General features: G+C 44.3%; 1 protein-coding gene across 1 annotated transcript in view; it reads right to left on the bottom strand.

Annotated features, from left to right (window-relative positions):
• Window positions 1-18,846, bottom strand: part of LOC100121434 (cadherin-87A) — a 28,165-nt gene that overhangs the window by 7,028 nt on the left and 2,291 nt on the right. Inside the window, exons 2-17 of the mRNA XM_031930505.1 lie at window positions 8,792-8,856; window positions 7,920-8,137; window positions 5,664-5,921; window positions 5,060-5,194; window positions 4,782-4,974; window positions 3,917-4,227; window positions 3,542-3,697; window positions 3,259-3,446; window positions 2,977-3,139; window positions 2,446-2,896; window positions 2,121-2,312; window positions 1,646-2,035; window positions 1,159-1,374; window positions 766-1,065; window positions 437-681; window positions 1-294 (exon numbers count right to left, since the gene is read on the bottom strand). Of these exons, the coding sequence (XP_031786365.1) occupies window positions 1-294; window positions 437-681; window positions 766-1,065; window positions 1,159-1,374; window positions 1,646-2,035; window positions 2,121-2,312; window positions 2,446-2,896; window positions 2,977-3,139; window positions 3,259-3,446; window positions 3,542-3,697; window positions 3,917-4,227; window positions 4,782-4,974; window positions 5,060-5,194; window positions 5,664-5,921; window positions 7,920-8,137; window positions 8,792-8,856 (3,775 nt within the window). The remainder of the gene's footprint in view (window positions 295-436; window positions 682-765; window positions 1,066-1,158; window positions 1,375-1,645; window positions 2,036-2,120; window positions 2,313-2,445; window positions 2,897-2,976; window positions 3,140-3,258; window positions 3,447-3,541; window positions 3,698-3,916; window positions 4,228-4,781; window positions 4,975-5,059; window positions 5,195-5,663; window positions 5,922-7,919; window positions 8,138-8,791; window positions 8,857-18,846) is intronic.

The following is an 18,846-nucleotide window of genomic DNA, read 5'->3' as shown; positions in this document are numbered from 1 at the left end:
TTCAGGAACTTCAACTGTAGCGTTTGGCAACTCGGGCATGATGAATTCCGGTTTATGCTGATTTACAGGAATGACGCGCACGTAGATGTTGCACGTATCAAAATGAGGTCCCTTGCCAGCCATGTCTCTGGCTTCGACTTTGATCTTGTAAGATTGCGCTCTCCCCAAAAGCGAGACTGCCGGGTACAGAATTCCGGTTTCTGGGTTAAGAGCGAACGAGCCATTTTCGTTACCTTTGATTATTTTGTACCACACTTCTCCATTAACGCCTTCATCGTTATCGACAGCTCGAACCTGAAATGTATTATTTATTGTAAGCGTGCAAAACTTTTGATGGCTAAACTTTGTGTGTATTCTTTGTATGCAACGTGCAAAAACCGCTCTACGTTGCAAAAGTAATAGCTTATTGTTTTATTTTATAAAAAAATGCAGTTACCTGTAGAATGGGAGCTGGAGGATTGACGGACAGGTTCTCAGCCACCGATGCGCGATAACTATGTTGCGTGAAAATGGGTCGATTATCATTAACGTCTACGAGTTTTATAACAACAGGAACTGATGTCGATCGTCTAGAATTCATTGGAGCGTTGTCACTCGCCATAACAGATATCGTTATTTCCGGTATAATTTCGCGATCCAGAACTGTTGCTCCTCCCACCGTGATTTCTCCAGTTTCATGGCCTAATAAATAGAGAAACAAACATAACAATGAAAAACGTATGTAAAAGAAAATAAAATCGAACGTAATATTAAAAGATTACTCACCGATATTGAAATCGGATGCATGCTCTCCGATTAAACTGTAGGTTACTTCGCCGAAAGGACCTTCGTCGGCATCAATGGCCTTTACAACCGTCACACGAGTGCCGGGCTGTGAGTTCTCCTTAACGGTCGCGTTGTAGGATTTGTGCTCGAACTTTGGATCCTCATCATTGACATTGATAATGGTCACCGTGACTTTCGCGGAAGTCGAAAGTTGAGGAACTCCCGTATCGTAAGCGACGACGGTGAACTCCAGCTGCTTAGTTTCTTCGTAATCGATGATTTGACTTGTACGAACGATGCCTGGAATGGACAGGAAAATAGCATTGATTTCAACGTATCTCCATTTTCGCAAAAATTGATACGTTGGCTGAAGAAAGCATAAAAATAACTCACCAGTGACGTTGTTTATGTGAAAGTAAGGACTGGGCGGTTCAATTGCATAGCCAGCAATGTTATTATCTGCATCCGTCGCTGTGAATGCCCCGACGATTGCTCCAGTTGGTTGCTCTTCTTGCATTTCTATCGAGTACTTTGGATCCTCGCGAGTCCACGGTCGAGCGAATTCCGGTGCAAAATGATTCACGTCGATGATCGTCACGACCAAATTGCCTGCGACAAAACAACGAACGAGTTATATTTTAAAAACATTCCGACACGAATCAATAAGTCGAAAAAGCTCTATTTAAGAGTATTATACGGAGAATAAACGAATTTTCAAATCCCTTTGCATCTCTATTGTATACTCCATTAAAAACGCCGGAGTAAAATACCGAGGGCGGAAGGAAAGGAAAATCTCCGAACGCGGAATCCGATTATAGGAACGAAAGAAAACGAGTTCGAAGATGAAAACCGCATGCATTTAATGAATAATACGCAGTACCTTTTCCCTGTTGCAGAGTGGGCGCGGAAGTATCGGTGACGACGAGTGTGAGGCTGACAGTCGCGGCGATATCTCGATCCAAGCTCTTGACCACCGACACCTGTCCGGTCTTCCGGTCGACGGCGAAGAAGTCCTTGAAAGCAGTGGTGCTGTCGTTGACACGCTGGCCGTTCCTGTCTATCGCCGTGATCGGCTCGGAAATGGCGAAATTCAGCGCCTCGGGATCCGTGCTGTCGGGATCGATTGCTTTCAGGGTAGTGAAGACCGTACCTATAGCCGTGTCCTCCGTCACTTCCGCTCGCTGAGTTCCCGGGCTGAAGTACGGCGGCTTGTCGTTGCTGTTTTCCACGTTAATCATCAGTGTCGTTGTGCCGGTGAGACTGGGCGATCCTTTGGATGCATTTTCATGAGATCGTTAATATCACGAGTGAGAATAGAATTGAATCAGGAAAAGTGTCGATAAACTGTATTATACCCTTATCGAACGCTATGACCTCGACGTGGTAAGTGTTTCGCTGGTCGTAATCCAATTTACGCGATACGAAGACTGCGCCACTCGTTTCGTTCACGGCGAAATCGTTGAAGCCTCCCTTCTGAATCCTGTAGACGAGCTCGGCGTTGATACCGCTGTCGGCGTCGGTGGCGGTCAGCTCCTCGACGACCGTACCTATACATTATTCGTAAAAGCAACTGTTTATACCGAGCAAAGCATAACGCCCTAGCGGAACAGACGCAGTCATTTGTTGAATAATAGCATCGGATTCGCGGAAGAGCGCGAGAAAGTGAGGAACGGGACTTACCAACGGGAGAAAGTTCGGGTATGCTGGCGGTGTATAGATCGTGGGCGAAGGCGGGCGCATTGTTGTTGACGTCTCTTACGGTGATGCTGATGAGGGCTTTATCGCTGAAAGTTCCGTCGCTCGCCTGCACAGTCAGTGAGATGGAATCGCCGCCGTTGGTGGAGTTGCTCATGTCGACGGGGGCGCGCTTGGCAATCGTGATCTCGCCCGAGTCCGAGTCGATTCTGAAGATACCCATCTTGTTGCCCTCGACGATGGAGTAAGTGATTTTCGAGGTCTTGTCGCGATCGCGCGCCTGCACCCGAAGCGGGGGCTCGAACTTCTCGGCCCCCTCGTCGATCACCGCTCGGTACTTCTTGTGCTGGAACTTGGGCGGACTGTCGTTCGCGTCCGCGAGACTTAATCGCAGGGACACGCTCGTTGTTTGACCCTTGCCGTTGTCGTCCGTCGCCTGCGAGCAGCGAATTAATTAGCGCTCGCTCATCAAACTTTTTACGGCCTCGCGCTGACGAGGTTTAATCTGAAAGTTACCTTGTAATTCAGGAAGTACTCGCTCTGCTCCTCGAAATCGAGGCAGGGCGACGTCCCCGGAGTAGGACAGGCTGCGACGGTGATGCTCCCCGTTTTCTTGTCGACGTTGAAGTGCTCGGATCCCTTGCCAATCAGCTGGTAAATTATTCCGGCGGCGCCGAACCTGATAAGGGGTAAAGCTTTTAATCAGCGAACCAATGCTAATGGCACGGTATAATCTCGAAGATAGCTTAAGGGGGAGTGAATGTTCACTTCGAGGGAGCGTGAGGGGGAGATACTTACCGGCCACTGTCGCGATCTTTGGCCGTGATGGTAGTTATCGGAGTGCCCGGTCCAGCAGTTTCCGAGACGAGGGCCGTGTACGAGGGGTTGGAGAAAGACGGCGCATTGTCATTGACATCCGTTATACCAACCGTGACTGTCGCGGTCGATGAGAGCTTCGGATTTGTATGAACTTCCTCGGCGACCACCTGCGAAACGAGTCGACGGACGGCGATATAATATTACAGCAAACTTCGCAGCTCCTATTGTGTGTTTATAATACTGTGGAAAATCGATCTCTCACCAGGATAATGAACTTTCTTTGATTAGGATTTTCGTAATCCAGCGAGCCATTAGTCACTCGAATATTCACAGATGTGCTGCCTGTTGCTTGGCTCGGCTCGACGGTAAAAGCGCCGGTAATATCCTCCAGTCGCAAAGAGAATACCGAATTCAAACCCTGCGCAGAACACAATTATATTTTCTCTCTCCGCCCAATTCGTTCAGCCGGAGCTTTGTAGCAGCGAATTGCGCGCTCATTCAATTCCGGACTGCAGAGCGCCGGAACTTTTTTAATATTTTCTCTCGTTCAAAGCCGGCGTGATTCGCTCTGTGTACACACACACACACACACACGCGCGCGCGATGCATATAAAAGAGAGATACAATCGCTACTCACAACGTCGGGATCGCGAACCATCATCTCGAGATGCGGCAGGGGTGTGCCGTCGGCGATGTTCTCCGGTATGGAGATGCTGTACTCCTTGCGGTTGAAACTCGGCGGCTCGTCGTTGACGTCCTTGATGGTGACCGTAGCCTCGGCTACCGACACTGTCGAGGGATCGCTGCCCGGAGTTCCATCGACGACCTCCCGAGCCTTAACCCGGAAACTCAGCACACCCGTCGAATTCTCCAGAGCTTCTCGGTCCAAAGGCTTGGCTGTGCGCAACTCGCCCGTCTCCGCGTCCAGCAGGAAGTAGTCGAATGGATCTTTATACACACACACAGGGGAAAAGTTTCGTCGTTACTTTACGCTACGAGCTGTCGGCGAATTAATTAGCGACGCGGCCGCCACTCGGCTCGTCGATGAGAAAACTTTCCTCGCTGCTTTATCCCCGAAATTATACGCGCGGGGAAAACGATCTCCGGCTAGAATTTAATCGAGAAAATATCTCTCACCGACTCGCCTCTCTCGCTTAATTCTGTTTGGTATAAAGAAGCTGGGGAAAAAAGATTCGCCAGCGTATACCAGTCCATAAAAGTGTCTATAAAGCTTAAGCTTTAAACGCGGCGATGCAAATCATCCCTTAAGCTCGCCCGCGACTTTTATTGTTACGACGGCCGCACCACGCGTAATCCATATATCCCTGGCTTGTGTACTTTTTTAAAAGCACAGCAGTGCAGCGCACGCTGTGGCTTTTTTCCCTAACAATTTATAAAACCAGCGCTCGCATTGTTTGGAAAATTCAAGCCGCAGCTCGCTCGCTCTCGGGGAAAATCAATAGAGCCGCTTTCGTGCACGCTTATATCATGTGCGGACTCACTGGTGACGAGTTCGTAGACGATTTTCCTCGGCATTCCGCGGTCGCCGTCCCTCGCTTTGACAGTCATCACCAGTGTGCCGATTGGGTCGTCCTCCTTGACGACTCCGGTCAGCGAGTCCAAGAACTCGGGCGGACTGTTCTGAATGTCGGTGACTTTGATCTCGACTCCGGTGCTGTTGCTGTTGCTGCCGTCCTGTGGACCAGTGAAAGAGAGAGTGTGTTATATATGGATGTGGCTTTTTTCATCGTCGTCGGTGAAAAGGAGAAGACACACTTACGCTCGCCTGGAGTAGAAGTTGGTAGAAAGGTCGCTCTTTGTAGTCCAATGGCTGCTGGAGTACGAGTGCCCCGATGTAAGTGTCTTGGCTCCTCTCGATGTTGACAATGCCGAATTTGGTGCAAGCGTCGGGGAACTGTGTAAAATGTGCGATCATCGATTTTCTATATTTTGAAATAACGCGGGAAGCTTGCAGCTTTTTAAATTTCGAATTTTGAAAACATGGAAGCACGAGTTGTACGAGAGATAAAATCTTCAGTCTCAGCCTCGGAGTTCGTTAAAAATGGAACGCCCGAGAGCGCCCGCATTTATAAGATCCTTTTTTCAAAATTAAACCCCGCTTTAATTTTCAAAAATAGGTCCCTAGGTCCCGTTGCATAATCAACGACCAAAAGCTCATTACCGATCCGGCGTGTCGAATCTTTTTAATCAAGCCTTCCTCAAACAGTCCGGATCGGAAATTAAAAGTCAAGAGCACAGCCGGCAAAACCAATACACATCGATCGCCTCCCGTAATTACTTCGCGTATACACTGATTAACGTGAAGTATCCCAAGAATTCACCCCCTAAACAAAAACAAAAAAAAAAGAAGAAGCTTAGCTCACCTGAGGCTGGGGTATGCAGGTGACTTGAATATTCTCGCCGAGCAGATCGGGATCCGTGACCCGTATGGCCGGGAGTATGGTTGTGCCCGGGGGCGAGTCCTCGGCGACCACCGCCTCGTACGGAACGCCGAGGAATTGCGGCGGGTTGTCGTTCTCGTCGAGCACTATCACGTGCGCCTCCACCCCGACGATGTTCGGCTGCTGGCCCTGCGGCACCGAGTCCTCCAGCGTCACTCGGAATCTTATCGTGTCCGCCTCCTGCAACACGTACACGTCGCATGATGTATTGTACATTCATACCCTGCCGCATTGCGCTTCGCCTATTCGCGGATCGATTCTGCGGTAATCGCTCTCGCGAATTTACGGCCAGCCACGACTGCAGAAGACATTCGAGAGAGGGCCGTAAATATTTGATGAACTCGACGCGCGTACGTCGCTTATACGGATGTGTGTGTGTGTGTGTGTGTGTGTGTGGGATACTTGTTGCGATATGAAAATTCCAAGCGATCTATAGCTCGGGCATATGAGAAAAATCGAGAGATGGGATCGTATCGTGTTCGAAAATAGCCGGGAGAGCTGAGGGAGAATATGCGGCCTTTGTCGCGGGCACAATGCGGCTGCAGCTTCTTTGCGAGGAAAAAATAAGTATAGAAAAAGCACGCGAGGCTACACGAAAAGGAAGAAATCCAGTTACAACATCGCGCGCGGAAAGTCAGGATTTTGCTCCTGAAATCGGAAGTACGTCAACCGCAGAGAAAGAGCGTCTGCTACGTCTCGGGGAAATAAAAGGCGAGTCTCTGTGTCGAATTATTACCGCGTCGGGGGACACGTATATGGTGGGTACGAACGGAATATAAGCAGAAAAACCAGTTAATGTAGTTCTTTGTACCGTGAATCGAGGGTAGACGTGTATTTTCGAGAGTATGGCTGCTGCGGAATTTTTTGAATTATTTGCTCCAGCGATGTACTTGTGTATTTGTTGAGTGTGATGCGAATAAGGATTTTATTTTGATAGAGAATTGAGGAGACATTTTTTTTTGTGGGAAATTGTGGAAGTGTGCATTTGTGAATTGGGTGAACTATTTAAATATAGTTTTTAATTTATTGACGTATTCGTGGTTTGATTTTTAGAGCAGCTATTCGTGGAGCCTGATCGATATGAAGTTAATTATTCCAAGAATGTTCTATTTTCATGAAACTTTTAGTGAATTTACGATTATATGGCATACTTACTGCTTTTGGCACGTTAAAGAAATAAATGCTTCGAAGTTAAAAGCTCATTTCTATATCACTCACAGAATCCCTTTTGAACCAAAAGGTTGTTTGTGGGCAGAATCTTTGGCCAACGCGTGTTAAAATGAGGTTTATCTGAAATAACTGGAAATACTCTGAAACGAATTTTTGATAGCACTTTATTCTAAAAAATGTTGACCAGAAATTCTGCCCAGAAATATTAGGGTAGATTTTCTACCAGTGTTGTCCAAGGGAAAAATCACGTTGAAGTAATGATTGTTCTTCGTCATCTAAATGGATTCTGTTCGTTTTAATTTACTAGCTTCAAACTTTTTACATAAAAATGGGTATTTCTATAGGACATAGAAACCTAATGGAAAAAAATTAATATTTCATAGGATACAGAAATAAAATAAAAAAATCCTCTTAACAAAAGTTTCTATAAGTGTTCAAACAGTTCCAGTACAGCAAAATAATATTTCATCATAAATGAATGCATATCCAAACGTATAAAGAACCTTTCTAAAAAATTTCTGATCCCAAAATTGCAACCTTTACCCCTCACCATCACATCCCTTGCTTTTACATAATAATAACGCTCACAGCCAATAACACTCTGAAGCTTCGTGCTCTCTCACTCCTCGAGTTTTATTTTACTTGGGAAAGCAAAAAACGGAAGAGTGGACGAGAGAGAAGCCGGGCACTATGCACAAAGGCCGCGCAGACAGACTCGGCGCTGCTCAAAGTTTTAACACAGGCGTAGTTACGATTTAACTTCGCAGCGCGCGCACATGCAACTTTGAGAGCATAATAAAAATACCCTTTATACACCTAAATACCCAAGGCTGCACAGGATATCGCGAGGTACAAAGAGAATTCGTTATTATACTCTCACATCACCCGGCTGAAAATAATCATATGAAAGTCATATGGTTATCATATGATTATCATATGATTATCATATGATTATTTTCAGTCGGGCATAAAACGTATTACAGTAAGAGAAAAGCGTATATAACTCACCTCGCGGTCGAGCGGTTTGGCCAGGGTCATGACACCGGTGCGCTGATCGACCACAAATTTATCGGTCAGCTGTACGCCGTACTTAACCGGCGAGCCCTCGGGATCGTGTCCTTTCAGGGTGAAGACCTTAGTGCCCACTGGTGTCGCCTCGTTCAGAGTCCAACCCATCGGGTAGCCCGAACCGTCGAATATCGGCGGCTCGTTCACATTGTTACCGGCTGAAATGCCAAATTTTTCACGGGATCCGATAAATTTTATTAGATTTACACATCGCGAAAGAGAGAGATCAGCAGCTTTCCGATAATGCATAGAGAACGCACTCGAGCGAACGGCTCTGGATAATACATTCCTCCGAACTATATAGACGTATACTTTTCTCGGATCCACTTCCCGTATGCGTGGGTGTATAATATCGACTCGAGAGTCGTATTCGCTCTTGCGGTTATATCTGCTCGGCTTTTATGGAGATTAAATTATACAATATATACCGAATTCGTACAGATGAAAATTTGAAGTCCTCTCGAAACTTTCTTCTTAATCTCTCATCGTAATACCTATCGATTCCGAACGTCTGCGAAAAGTAACTCGATTCTCCGCGTCGTCTCTCTCTCTCTCTCTCTCTCTCTCTCTCTCTCTCTCTCTCTCTTTCTCCATCGGATATATTCACGCTTTAAACGAATAAGAAACTTTCCGTCGTCGGCTAATGATAAAACCCGTACACTACTGCAGTGGGATAATAGCCTCTGGACCTTATAGAGCGGCGGAACATTCGAATGTGGTAATACCCCGCGCGCATAATCGAAATACGTAAAGTTCGCGCGGCACAGTATATAGAGAGCGGTTTATATTCGGGTATATACATATAAACTCACCGACACACGTAGCCAGCAGCAGCAGTGCGGCCAGCAGTGGGCTCCTTCCAACTTTCCCCATGTACCTGCAAGCAGAGGTAAGAAGAGGAGAGCTTTAGAAAAATGTGATTTAAAATTTTCGTTCAACGAGAGATAATTAATTCCCGCTGAGGCTGCAACGGTACATTATTCAAATATGTAACAGTACACGCACATTCGACACGTCGTACACACGTCATTCGGCTGTATAACGACCATAGAATCGTGCGGACAATGCAAAGTACATCGCGTAAATGCTAATGCTATCCCGCAGAGATCCCAAGAAGCAAGTTCTCGCCTCCCGTGTTCCCAAATCTCGCTTCTCTGCACCGCGCAGTTTAATTAGCCTATATATACATACACCCCCGCAGCCCCTATTGTTATCAGCCCTTATTCTTTCCATCCACACATACATCATATATTTCAATCTCATTTCCCAGCTATAGGGCGCACACAGGGAGAGCTTTCGCGTCTCCGGCCCTCTATACACATCCAGCCTCTCTCTCCTCTGGCTGTTGCGCGCGCGTCGCGTAAAATCGATGGCTGCAGCAGCAGCGCTGAGGGAAGGAACGAGCAGCGCAGCAGCAGCGCCTCTGTCCCTCTCTCTCTCTCTCCCAGGGCGAGCTTTTGGCGGCTCTGATGTCTTCGCGCGCGCGAAATTCCCAAAGTGCTAACTTCGTCAAGGGTGAAGGAAGCGGCAGCCGAGCGTGGGAGTAGTAGGCTTGTGCGCGTCCATTATGCCTTTTAATTGCATCCATTAGAGCAGCGGCTAGGGAGAGACATTGTCGCGTGTGCGGCCGATGACACGTTGACGCGCCGCTGATGCCGCCGGTTATATGCACGTTGTCGTCGACGTGTATATGTGTGTTGCGATTTGTTCTGTCGAGAGATAGTGTATGTACTGTACGACGACGCTTTTTTTTCAGCCCACACGGGGGTGGAGCTTTTTTTTTCTCTTTCTTTTTGGCGCCGCTTCGGGATTTATATATAGGCATTGTTTTGATGCGTCGGCGAGCCCTGCTCGATGTTTACGGCTCGGCCGTGTGTTTACAGTGATCGAGAGACTGGGCTGAATTTTACTGATTTTTACTGTATGGTGTTTTCTTTTTTTCGAACCAATTAGGAGGCCGAGGTTCCACCCCGCTAACGATGTGGACCTTTACGATTTGCATACATTCGTGTTAGAAGAGAGAGGGGGAGAGGTCGTTCATTAGTGCTTTTTAGTGCAAACGCAAGTTCGCAAGCTTAATCTCATATTTATCTCTAGCTCCGGTGCAAAAGTTCTCCCTCTCTTAATGGTAATAAAGTATAAAAAATAAAGGAAAACTTCCGAAGCTTTCCCAGTGGCGGCGGCGGAACACTTAGTAAGGGAAAAGATGGAAAGAAATCGCGGAAATTTTACTGGTATAATAAAAACTTTTATAACGCGGCCCAATAAAGGCGTTAACTCGACAGAGAGCTAACTATATATATATGCCCTGAAACGTCGCGACGATTTATTCCTCGAGTATACATCCTTTAAAAATCTACTTATCGCGTCAGCAGCGATATACACCCTTAGGGAGAAAAAAATATCCCTCCCGCAACGAGAGAGAGAGAGAGACGCGTATAATATAAATCAGCTCTTTTCACCGCTCCAGATAATGCAACCCGGTAAGAAGTTTCTGACAGGTTTTACGCTTAACGTTTATACTTCCTTTTAATGCGAGCGAGCGCGAAAGGGCGCGAGAACCGCATTTACGAGAAGCTCGGCTGCTGTTCAGCGCTTTTCCGTCTCTCTCACGGGCGCAAACGCTCCCCGCTGCACCAATACACCTCTAACCCTCAGAGGTGTATATGTGTGTGTGTGTCTAGCCACCGTTGGGGATTGGCGGATTTGCGCGGCGCGTTCTGGAAAATTCGTTTCTAAAACAGGACTTACGTATATACCGCAGCTGTACTGAGCTGCAGTGAGCTTTCGATACGAAAGCTTTGCATGTGTTAAGCGAATGTATTATGCGATTTTCTGTGTGATCTTCGATTCGAATTGATACTGTATAAATGATCCTATGTATTATACACGGATTTGAGACGATCTCTCCTGATTAAGGCCGGAATGTAATATAGGAGAGAAGCGAGCGGCAACGCGGGCTTCGAGGAGAGTCAAAGACAATCCGTAACTCGAGCGACTGCATTAATGCACCGGCAGCTGGCGGGCTGCGTACACACGACCGCGATGTATGCATCCACCCGCTGCTACGTACTCCCGTCGCAATATTACCGCCGTTTGACGTCGCGTCGCGACATATGTGTGCGCTGATCGTCCGCCCACGCATCAGCGAGTGTATAAGCCAAGCGATGAACTTGAACGGTGTGATGATGAATTTTTCATCGTTCTCTAGTTTGAGGAGAATGATACATCTCGTATTTCGCTTTCAGATGGCGAAATTGCAGATTCGAAGTGGATCGAATGCAATCAACCCTTTAGAGGATGTAATATTGATTGGTCCCCGGGTATAAATTTTGGATTATTCCATAGAGCAGTTATTAGTTGCAAATGGATCCTCGAATCGAACCGACTAGCTGTTGATACATAATGCAAAGCAGCACTTTGGACTAGCTCAGTTATATGCTAAATTCGTAAACGTGCAAGTTCTCTCGGATAAAGTTTCGAGCTCACGGTTGTCCTGTAAAGTTGAGCACTTTTGGACAGCATATCTCGAAATTAATTTTCCTCTTTGACACTTACTGTGCCGCAGTCGTACTTATAAACTTTAATCCACAGCATTCATCGTTCGCAGCTTAATCCTCTGCAAGCTCTACTATACTAAAATATCAAATAACGAAGCTTCAGCTATACATACGTGCAGCTGCGCCGCATTAAGCGGACCCCAATTCGCTTTGACGTGGTACGTTATAATGTTACGTAACAACCGAGTAGACGGACAGCTTTTGGTTCGTTGCAATGACTGTGCGATTAGCAAAAATCAATTCTATCGCTACTCGTTGTTATATACTGTTATTATTCTTTAAAGTTATTTTTCCAGACGAGCAGAGCAGCAACAACGAGAACTATTCAAGTCTCGAGAAACGCGCCGAAGTTGAAACAAGTCGAAAGTTTGCTTTGCATCCGCAAAGTCTTGTAAACTTGGGCCTCCGCAGCTTCGTTTGTACAACACAGCCAAGAGACTTCACTCATGCGTTTGGAAGTCTTGTACCTACAGAGAGCTGTAGGCACAAAAAATTATGGACCTAGTGATGGCACACGCGTTACACACTGTTTTACTTAGAAAGAGGAAATATTTGGACAATGTCTCTAGCTTATTCTCTTTGCAAAGTATATAAATGGATATTTAAATCTTCGTATGCTTGATCATATTTGATAGAATATCGGTTCGATTAAACTCGCAGGATGTACATCTAAATCCGGAAAGGCTGCCTGTCGCATCGCTGATAGCAAAGTATGTATCCGTTAGGATTAAAGCGAGTCACGAACGCCGTTGCGAAGAGCGATTATTATTTGCGTAGGATGAATATTTGATATTGGTATTCATGGGCCCAGCGGAAATAAACATGTGCTCCGACGAATAGCAATCGTATATACCGGTAATTGATAGATCGTAGCGAGCTGATAAAAATATGTTTCTAATTTTTCTATTAAAATTATTTTACATGAAATTATATAAACTTTGATTCATAAAATCTGCGATTCAAGAGGATACAAACTTCCAGAAGCTGATTTCCAAAGTCGATTGCTGTATAAGGGAGCGGAATATCGAACTTCGTACGCACACCTCCGCGTATAACTGTGTCTATGCATCGAGAGAGGCAAAGGCGTATAAAGTTTAGCGAGTAACGGCTTCGTCAATATCGATTAACGGTCGCATTGTTTCGCGCTCGCCGGTATGCTCGCGCAACGAACCGAAAGATTGTTTGTTTTTCCCTCTTGTTATTTCCCTCTACACAAGAATTTCACCAGCCGTGTACCGATTAATTAGTCTACATGCTCAAAGAAGAACATTTAATCACCATCAAAATACAGCACGTAACAAAGCCGTTCGTTTCAAAATTAAATATTCCCGAGAGAGCGCAACTTCTTCCCGCAGCAAGAAAACACAGAGTGCGTTATTCCGCAGTTTGCGGTTTCATACTTATAAGCGCGAGTCCGTGAGAAAACGTAAAAAAACACAAGAGAAGCCCATGGCACGTACACGGCTCGCGTCCGAGCATGCGTGTACCGCCCTTCCGGTCCTGACCAGACGCTCTTGCTCTTCTGGCAAAGAGCGAATGAGAGGAACAGAGCGAGAGGGCAAGCTCTCCCAGAGAGAGCAGTCTGGTATTACTAATTACAAGGATAGCTTACTTTGAACATCTCGTACACGCGAACTGAAACTAAATAATCCTCGGGGACGATGGTGTATAGGGTAGTTCGGAGACACCGATGTATTTAATGCAAGAAGTGGAAGAGGAGATGGGGGATGCAATCAATAATCCATAAATTCCTTCCACAAAGTACTCTCTGCTCTGTTGTGTATAGCTATAGGAGAGAAAGTTCCTTTATGGAGTAATAATGTAAGTGCAAAGTTATCCGAGCTATACCCGGCTTATAACTATACAAAAAAACAAGGTACTTTAATCGGGTTCTTTGTCGCCGATAATAACCTTTCTCCGTTCGAAAGCTCGTCATTCGTTTGGAATACAAATGAGATGAGTGCAGAGGAAACGGACGGAAATTAATGCAACTTTCGTATATTTTATAAATATTAACCTGTGCATATACGTGTGATTGTATGAACCTGTTGAGTGTTTTCATCGTTAATTCATCGCTCGGATTTAAACACTTCTCGAATGTATTCTATATCGATATCAAAATATCTACTACAAATGAATGTTCATATCCATCAAAGTTACGGACACAGCTGAGGCGGCTATTTCACGATGATGTATACTCGGACTCAACCTAGACTTAATACAGAGAGCCTCGGGCCACTTTCACTGTTGTCGGATTCGGTGTGGGATTGTGTGTAGGTCCAGCCTGCATCCGTTACTTTTATGAGCTTTGCTCTGCCGCTTGTCTACATTTGCGTAATTACACTTCCAAGCTATGCACAGCTACAGCGAAACAAACGCGTCGATGGACAAAATAATGAAATTCGCAACGATGTAAGAAGCATAACATCAGCTCGTAATATCAGAGCTTCGCTTGTAATCAGCTCATTAACCAAAAGCGCACGTTACAACGTAAGACTTATGCGCACTGATGTGAATGAATGAAATTCTCTTCGGCGTTCTCATTAGCATTGTTAGAAGCAACAATATAAACGCGATCTCCGCGTAAAACGGAACTTTCACTCTGTCTCTCCTTCTTTCGCCATTATTCACGCATACGTGCGCGTCTGAAACAATTTAAACTAGACTCTGCGGCTGCTATATAGTAGTAGTAGTAGTAGTAAAAGAAAAAAGCTAACTCTGTTCCGCAACGGGGGGAACGTTCTCTCGTGCTCGCACGCGGAATGACTGCACTGGAGAGAATTGCGCAATCATCGGTGTGTACGTGATATGTATGTGTGCAGGTCTATACGGGAAAACGACGCTCATTACTCCCGAGGCTTTTCCTGCGTACCGAGCAATCTTCCGCGAATTTCCGTATCCGCGGTGCAGCATCCGATTGAAACTTGCTGATCGTCTTCCGAAATTTACCGAAGTTGGGTGTGTGTGTGTGTGTATACCCACACTTATCTGTAATGTACGACGAACTCAGAATGACATTAAACGTTTTATGATCCGTTGCTTTGAAGTTTTGCTGCTTCAAATTGATACGCATAAGCGGATTGTACATCTTGTATGAGGTGGTCTTTTTTGGGTTGATGCTATATGGGTTGTATCAAGACACTGTCTAGTGCCTCCTGAGTAGGTAGCTTCTTATTCAAGACATTATGCTGGAACAATAATCTATGCAAATGAATTATTGCTTTAGAGCAGTATAAAAAGGTTTCGTGTCTCTTTCTTCGAAGACTATATAGTATATTTTATCTATCCAAAACTACCTTAAGTTCCATCTTAATTTCTTTTACTCTCTACGGTGATCTAAAACGCAAATTAACAAACGCCTTTATCTGCATTATGCTAAACTTCGTAAAATAGGAAACAACGATGAGACAAGTTTTTCACTCGTGCACACGGAGATCAAACGAATTATTTTATACCTAGCTTCGATGCAGCAAATCAAAAGCAATATCTGGTTAATTTAGTACCTACAATGGTTGTAAATGTGTTATATACGCGTACGTGTAAGTTGAATCACACGAAGAGCACAGCACATGTGTATAACGAAAACGCATTCGCAATATTCGCATACCTATCAATTCTGCTGGCAATCCCTTGATTATTGGAATTTCTATTAGTGCCTCTTCCCCCAAAGCTCGCGCGAGTCAATAAAATGTGTACACACGCAAAAAATTACTTGATATCTGCGTTCTAGGCTTTCTAGGTACAGACAATTTGTCGATGGTTGTGTTTCATTTGATGGATTTTTTGTCTGCGATTGAGTGATTGAGCTACAATACGAATATATAAATTGTTTTATTTAAGTAAGTTTTAAAAGCCCTTTAAAATGTTTGTAAATGAAACAGATTTTTAAAAGTAATCTTTAGGAAAAAAAATTAAAATCGGACATTTTTAATTATTTTATTTTAGAGTATTGATTAAAAGTACACACGAAAATCACGTCGAAAAACATATGTATCGTAATAACTGGTGTATCACACACTGAGAGAAAGATATCATTGCCGTAAACATGTACACACGTTAAGAGGAATGATTGCTAATATATTCGTGTACATCTTACAAATATTCTATACGAAACAAAAACAGTTTGTATGTATACTATAGATTTCTGTAGTATACATACAAAATATTGCGGGAAATATCTGTATGTTAATAGTTAACATATGAATTTCATGACTATCGTGCGTATAGTGTTGCATGCAGATGGCGTTTCTCCCGTACCGCCTAACCTCAAAATCCGTCATCCTCTTTCATAGTGTTTTTTTTTCTCTCCTTTTTCTTTCGGAAAAGAATGTTTTTTTCCCGCATACCTAAATTAATTCTTGATAAAATCACCTCCGCTAGGCTTACAAATTGGCAAGATTCGTGTAAACATGCCTGTAACGGGTTTTACACGCAAACCACCTCCGCAAAGAGTTTAAATTCACTTTCCTTCCTTCCGGAGAGATTGTGGACGCCACTGGCTGGGATTTTCGTATTTGAAAATCCTAATCAGGGGCATCTAGGCTAGCCGATGGCAGGTTTTGAATCTCACAGAAGGGGGCGTCGTAGGAGGGGGTCCTCTTCATCCCTTCTTTCATTCTTTCTTTTCCTCTTTCATACAAAAAATATTCTTGAGTGTTTATTTATCATAAATAATCAATAAATCATTAATAATCGAACGAAAGCAACTGAATATACCTAAGGAAGCATGCAAAGTGCCTTTGGAATGATATAATGTCAAAATTCAAAATTTTGTCTTTCATCAGCCTTTTGGGTCTAAAAACCAGATCTGATAGTTCTAGAAATAAAATAATGAGCGTGATTCCAACTGATTCAGCAGCCTCTGGCATTTCCAAAAAGGTATATATCAACTAGTTTATCACTATTAGTTCAAAAGTTATTGAAAAAATTCAAATCTGAAAAATTAATGATTACGATATGTTTAACACACTACTGAATTTTTCCAGTAACTTTTGAACTAATAGTGATAAACTAGTTGATATATACCTTTTTGGAAATGTCAGAGGCTGCTGAATCAGTTGGAATCACACTCATTATTTTATCTCTCGAACTATCAGATCTGGTATTTAGACCCAAAAGGCCGATGAAAGACAAAATTTTGAATTTTGACATTATATCACTGTAAAGTTACTCAGCATTAATAAAATTCATACAAGTGTGTTTTCTAATAATTATTATCTGATTACTTCATAATGAAACATCGTAAAGGGCAGCCATATGTTAACTATTAACATACAGCTATTTGACATATAACATTAACTACGTTAACTATTAACATACGTATTATTGGCTCAAATCGAACATGCCTATGTTAACAGTTAAAATAAATGTTTGCTGCAATGTTTCTTTGCTTTCAGTGCATTAGTGCCATAGCAAAGCAATTATAAAGTGCACATACGGAACGGAGTTCCGGGCTCAACATAAAAAAGTTCACAATTTGCAAACAACGTTACAACTTTATTAGTAGCTACATTAAGACAATTACTCCACACCGGATCGGGAATGCAGTCGTATTCCGGCGGAATCCATACCTGCTACGTTGGATATCAGATTAATCTCCTATCCAAACAGAGCATCGATCCAGATTCCACTGAAATTACCAGATGAACTTGTTCGCTAAAGCAATCAATTCGCTGGCTAACTTTTTGGCAATCGTTACCCGAAAATTTCCTCTAATTTTTATATCAAACTATTCCACTGATTCCACACTAATCTATACTCTGACGCAAACTCAGAGAAAGCGCAAATCCGATCTGGTTTTGCAACGAAAACCAAAAGTGATATTACTTCTCCTAGCATGCGAATATCACGGCAATTGCGTTCCCTTTTCCAAAGTCAAGCAGCGTGGATAAACGCGGCAATAATCTCAGATTGCCCGGTTCTTCGTCGTCGGCAGCAGTCCAGCAGTAGCAGCAGCAGAGTCTACTGCTGCATCGCTATAAGGAATGTTCAACGAAGCTGAATCTTTTTAAGAGGCTTGTCGCGCCCGCGTAGAGCAGAGCCAACTTAGATTATAGCGCGGAAGGCTTCTCTCTCTCCTTTCTCTTTTCCACTCACTTCTTGTCATTCAAGCAGGCGTAGGTACACGCGCGCCAGAAAGACAAAAAGATCCTTATCTGCACAGTAGGTATATGCAATACTTATACTATCCCGCACCTTCTCCCCCGACTTAATTAACGAACATTGTTTCCTCCCCCGCGCCGCAGCGCGGCGGGCGCTAAATAATCGTAAACGCAATTTCTTCGAAAATAACGTTCCTGCGCACTGCCGACGACGACGGTCTTATCGGGCTGATCCCCTTTTTGTACAGCGCGCGATTGTCCGCGAAGTGAAAGAAAAAAACCGCGGGAATTCGTTACGGTCTTAATCCTCATTTGCATGGCCTGTGTGTTTCTTCCGAGGAATTTCCTTCGTCGTCGAGCGGTAGAATTCTTCGAGACAAAGTGTCCCTGCGCAGTAATGAATTTCGTTCCTGCGAGGATTTGTAGCTCGAATTTAAGCTTGATTTCGAATCAAAGTATCGAGACGAAGCGGTATTGGACTGGCCCTTCTCTGTCCAGCGACGCTAGATGGCGCATACGCGCTTTCCATTTTCCCACATTGCTTTCTGCGAGCCCAGTGCATATGTAGCGGTTTGTCAATCATGCCAAAACTGTCCCGATTATGCCACTCGTGCTGTAACTGCCTTAGACTTTCTTTTTTGTCTCCTACTTGTTCTGTTATTTCATTTGTTTCTTATTGATATCCTCGGAGAATACCTTTTTTGGACGCATTTTGACGTTCATCACACGGAGTAATTATAAAGCCATATAACAATAACGAAACAACCCCCAAATTCGATTTCGCATCGCGATAATATCGGCCCCGCGGGTTCGACGGTCAATCAAATACAATGTGTCTTGGTAAATAGCAGAGGCGAGGTAATTATTGTCATTACGGTTACGCGCACTGCTGTGTGAGCCAATGAGTCGTGAAATTTGATTTCAATTTCTTAATCAACGTTAAAGTGGAGCGTTTCTTTCGAAACGACGGTTAATTAATTTTGTGGGATGAATAATTTTACCGCAGAGAAAAAGTCGACGGCGTGTGTTTTGCTTGTACACAAGAAAATTGCTTGATTGGGTGTGTTGAAAAGCAGCAACGCTTGGCTAGGCATTAATTAAAATCTAGTTCGGCGGCCGGCACTATTTTAAAATAATCGATAATTCCTCGAGCCCTGATTAGCGGCCATTGTTGACGAGACGAGGGGTCTTCTTTGGTATACGGTA

Source organism: Nasonia vitripennis, chromosome 4 (genome assembly GCF_009193385.2).
Source record: "Nasonia vitripennis strain AsymCx chromosome 4, Nvit_psr_1.1, whole genome shotgun sequence".
In the NCBI taxonomy this organism is placed as follows: Eukaryota; Metazoa; Arthropoda; class Insecta; order Hymenoptera; family Pteromalidae; genus Nasonia; species Nasonia vitripennis.
Note: the sequence above shows the minus strand (reverse complement) of the source record. Positions and strands in the feature narration are given on the sequence as shown.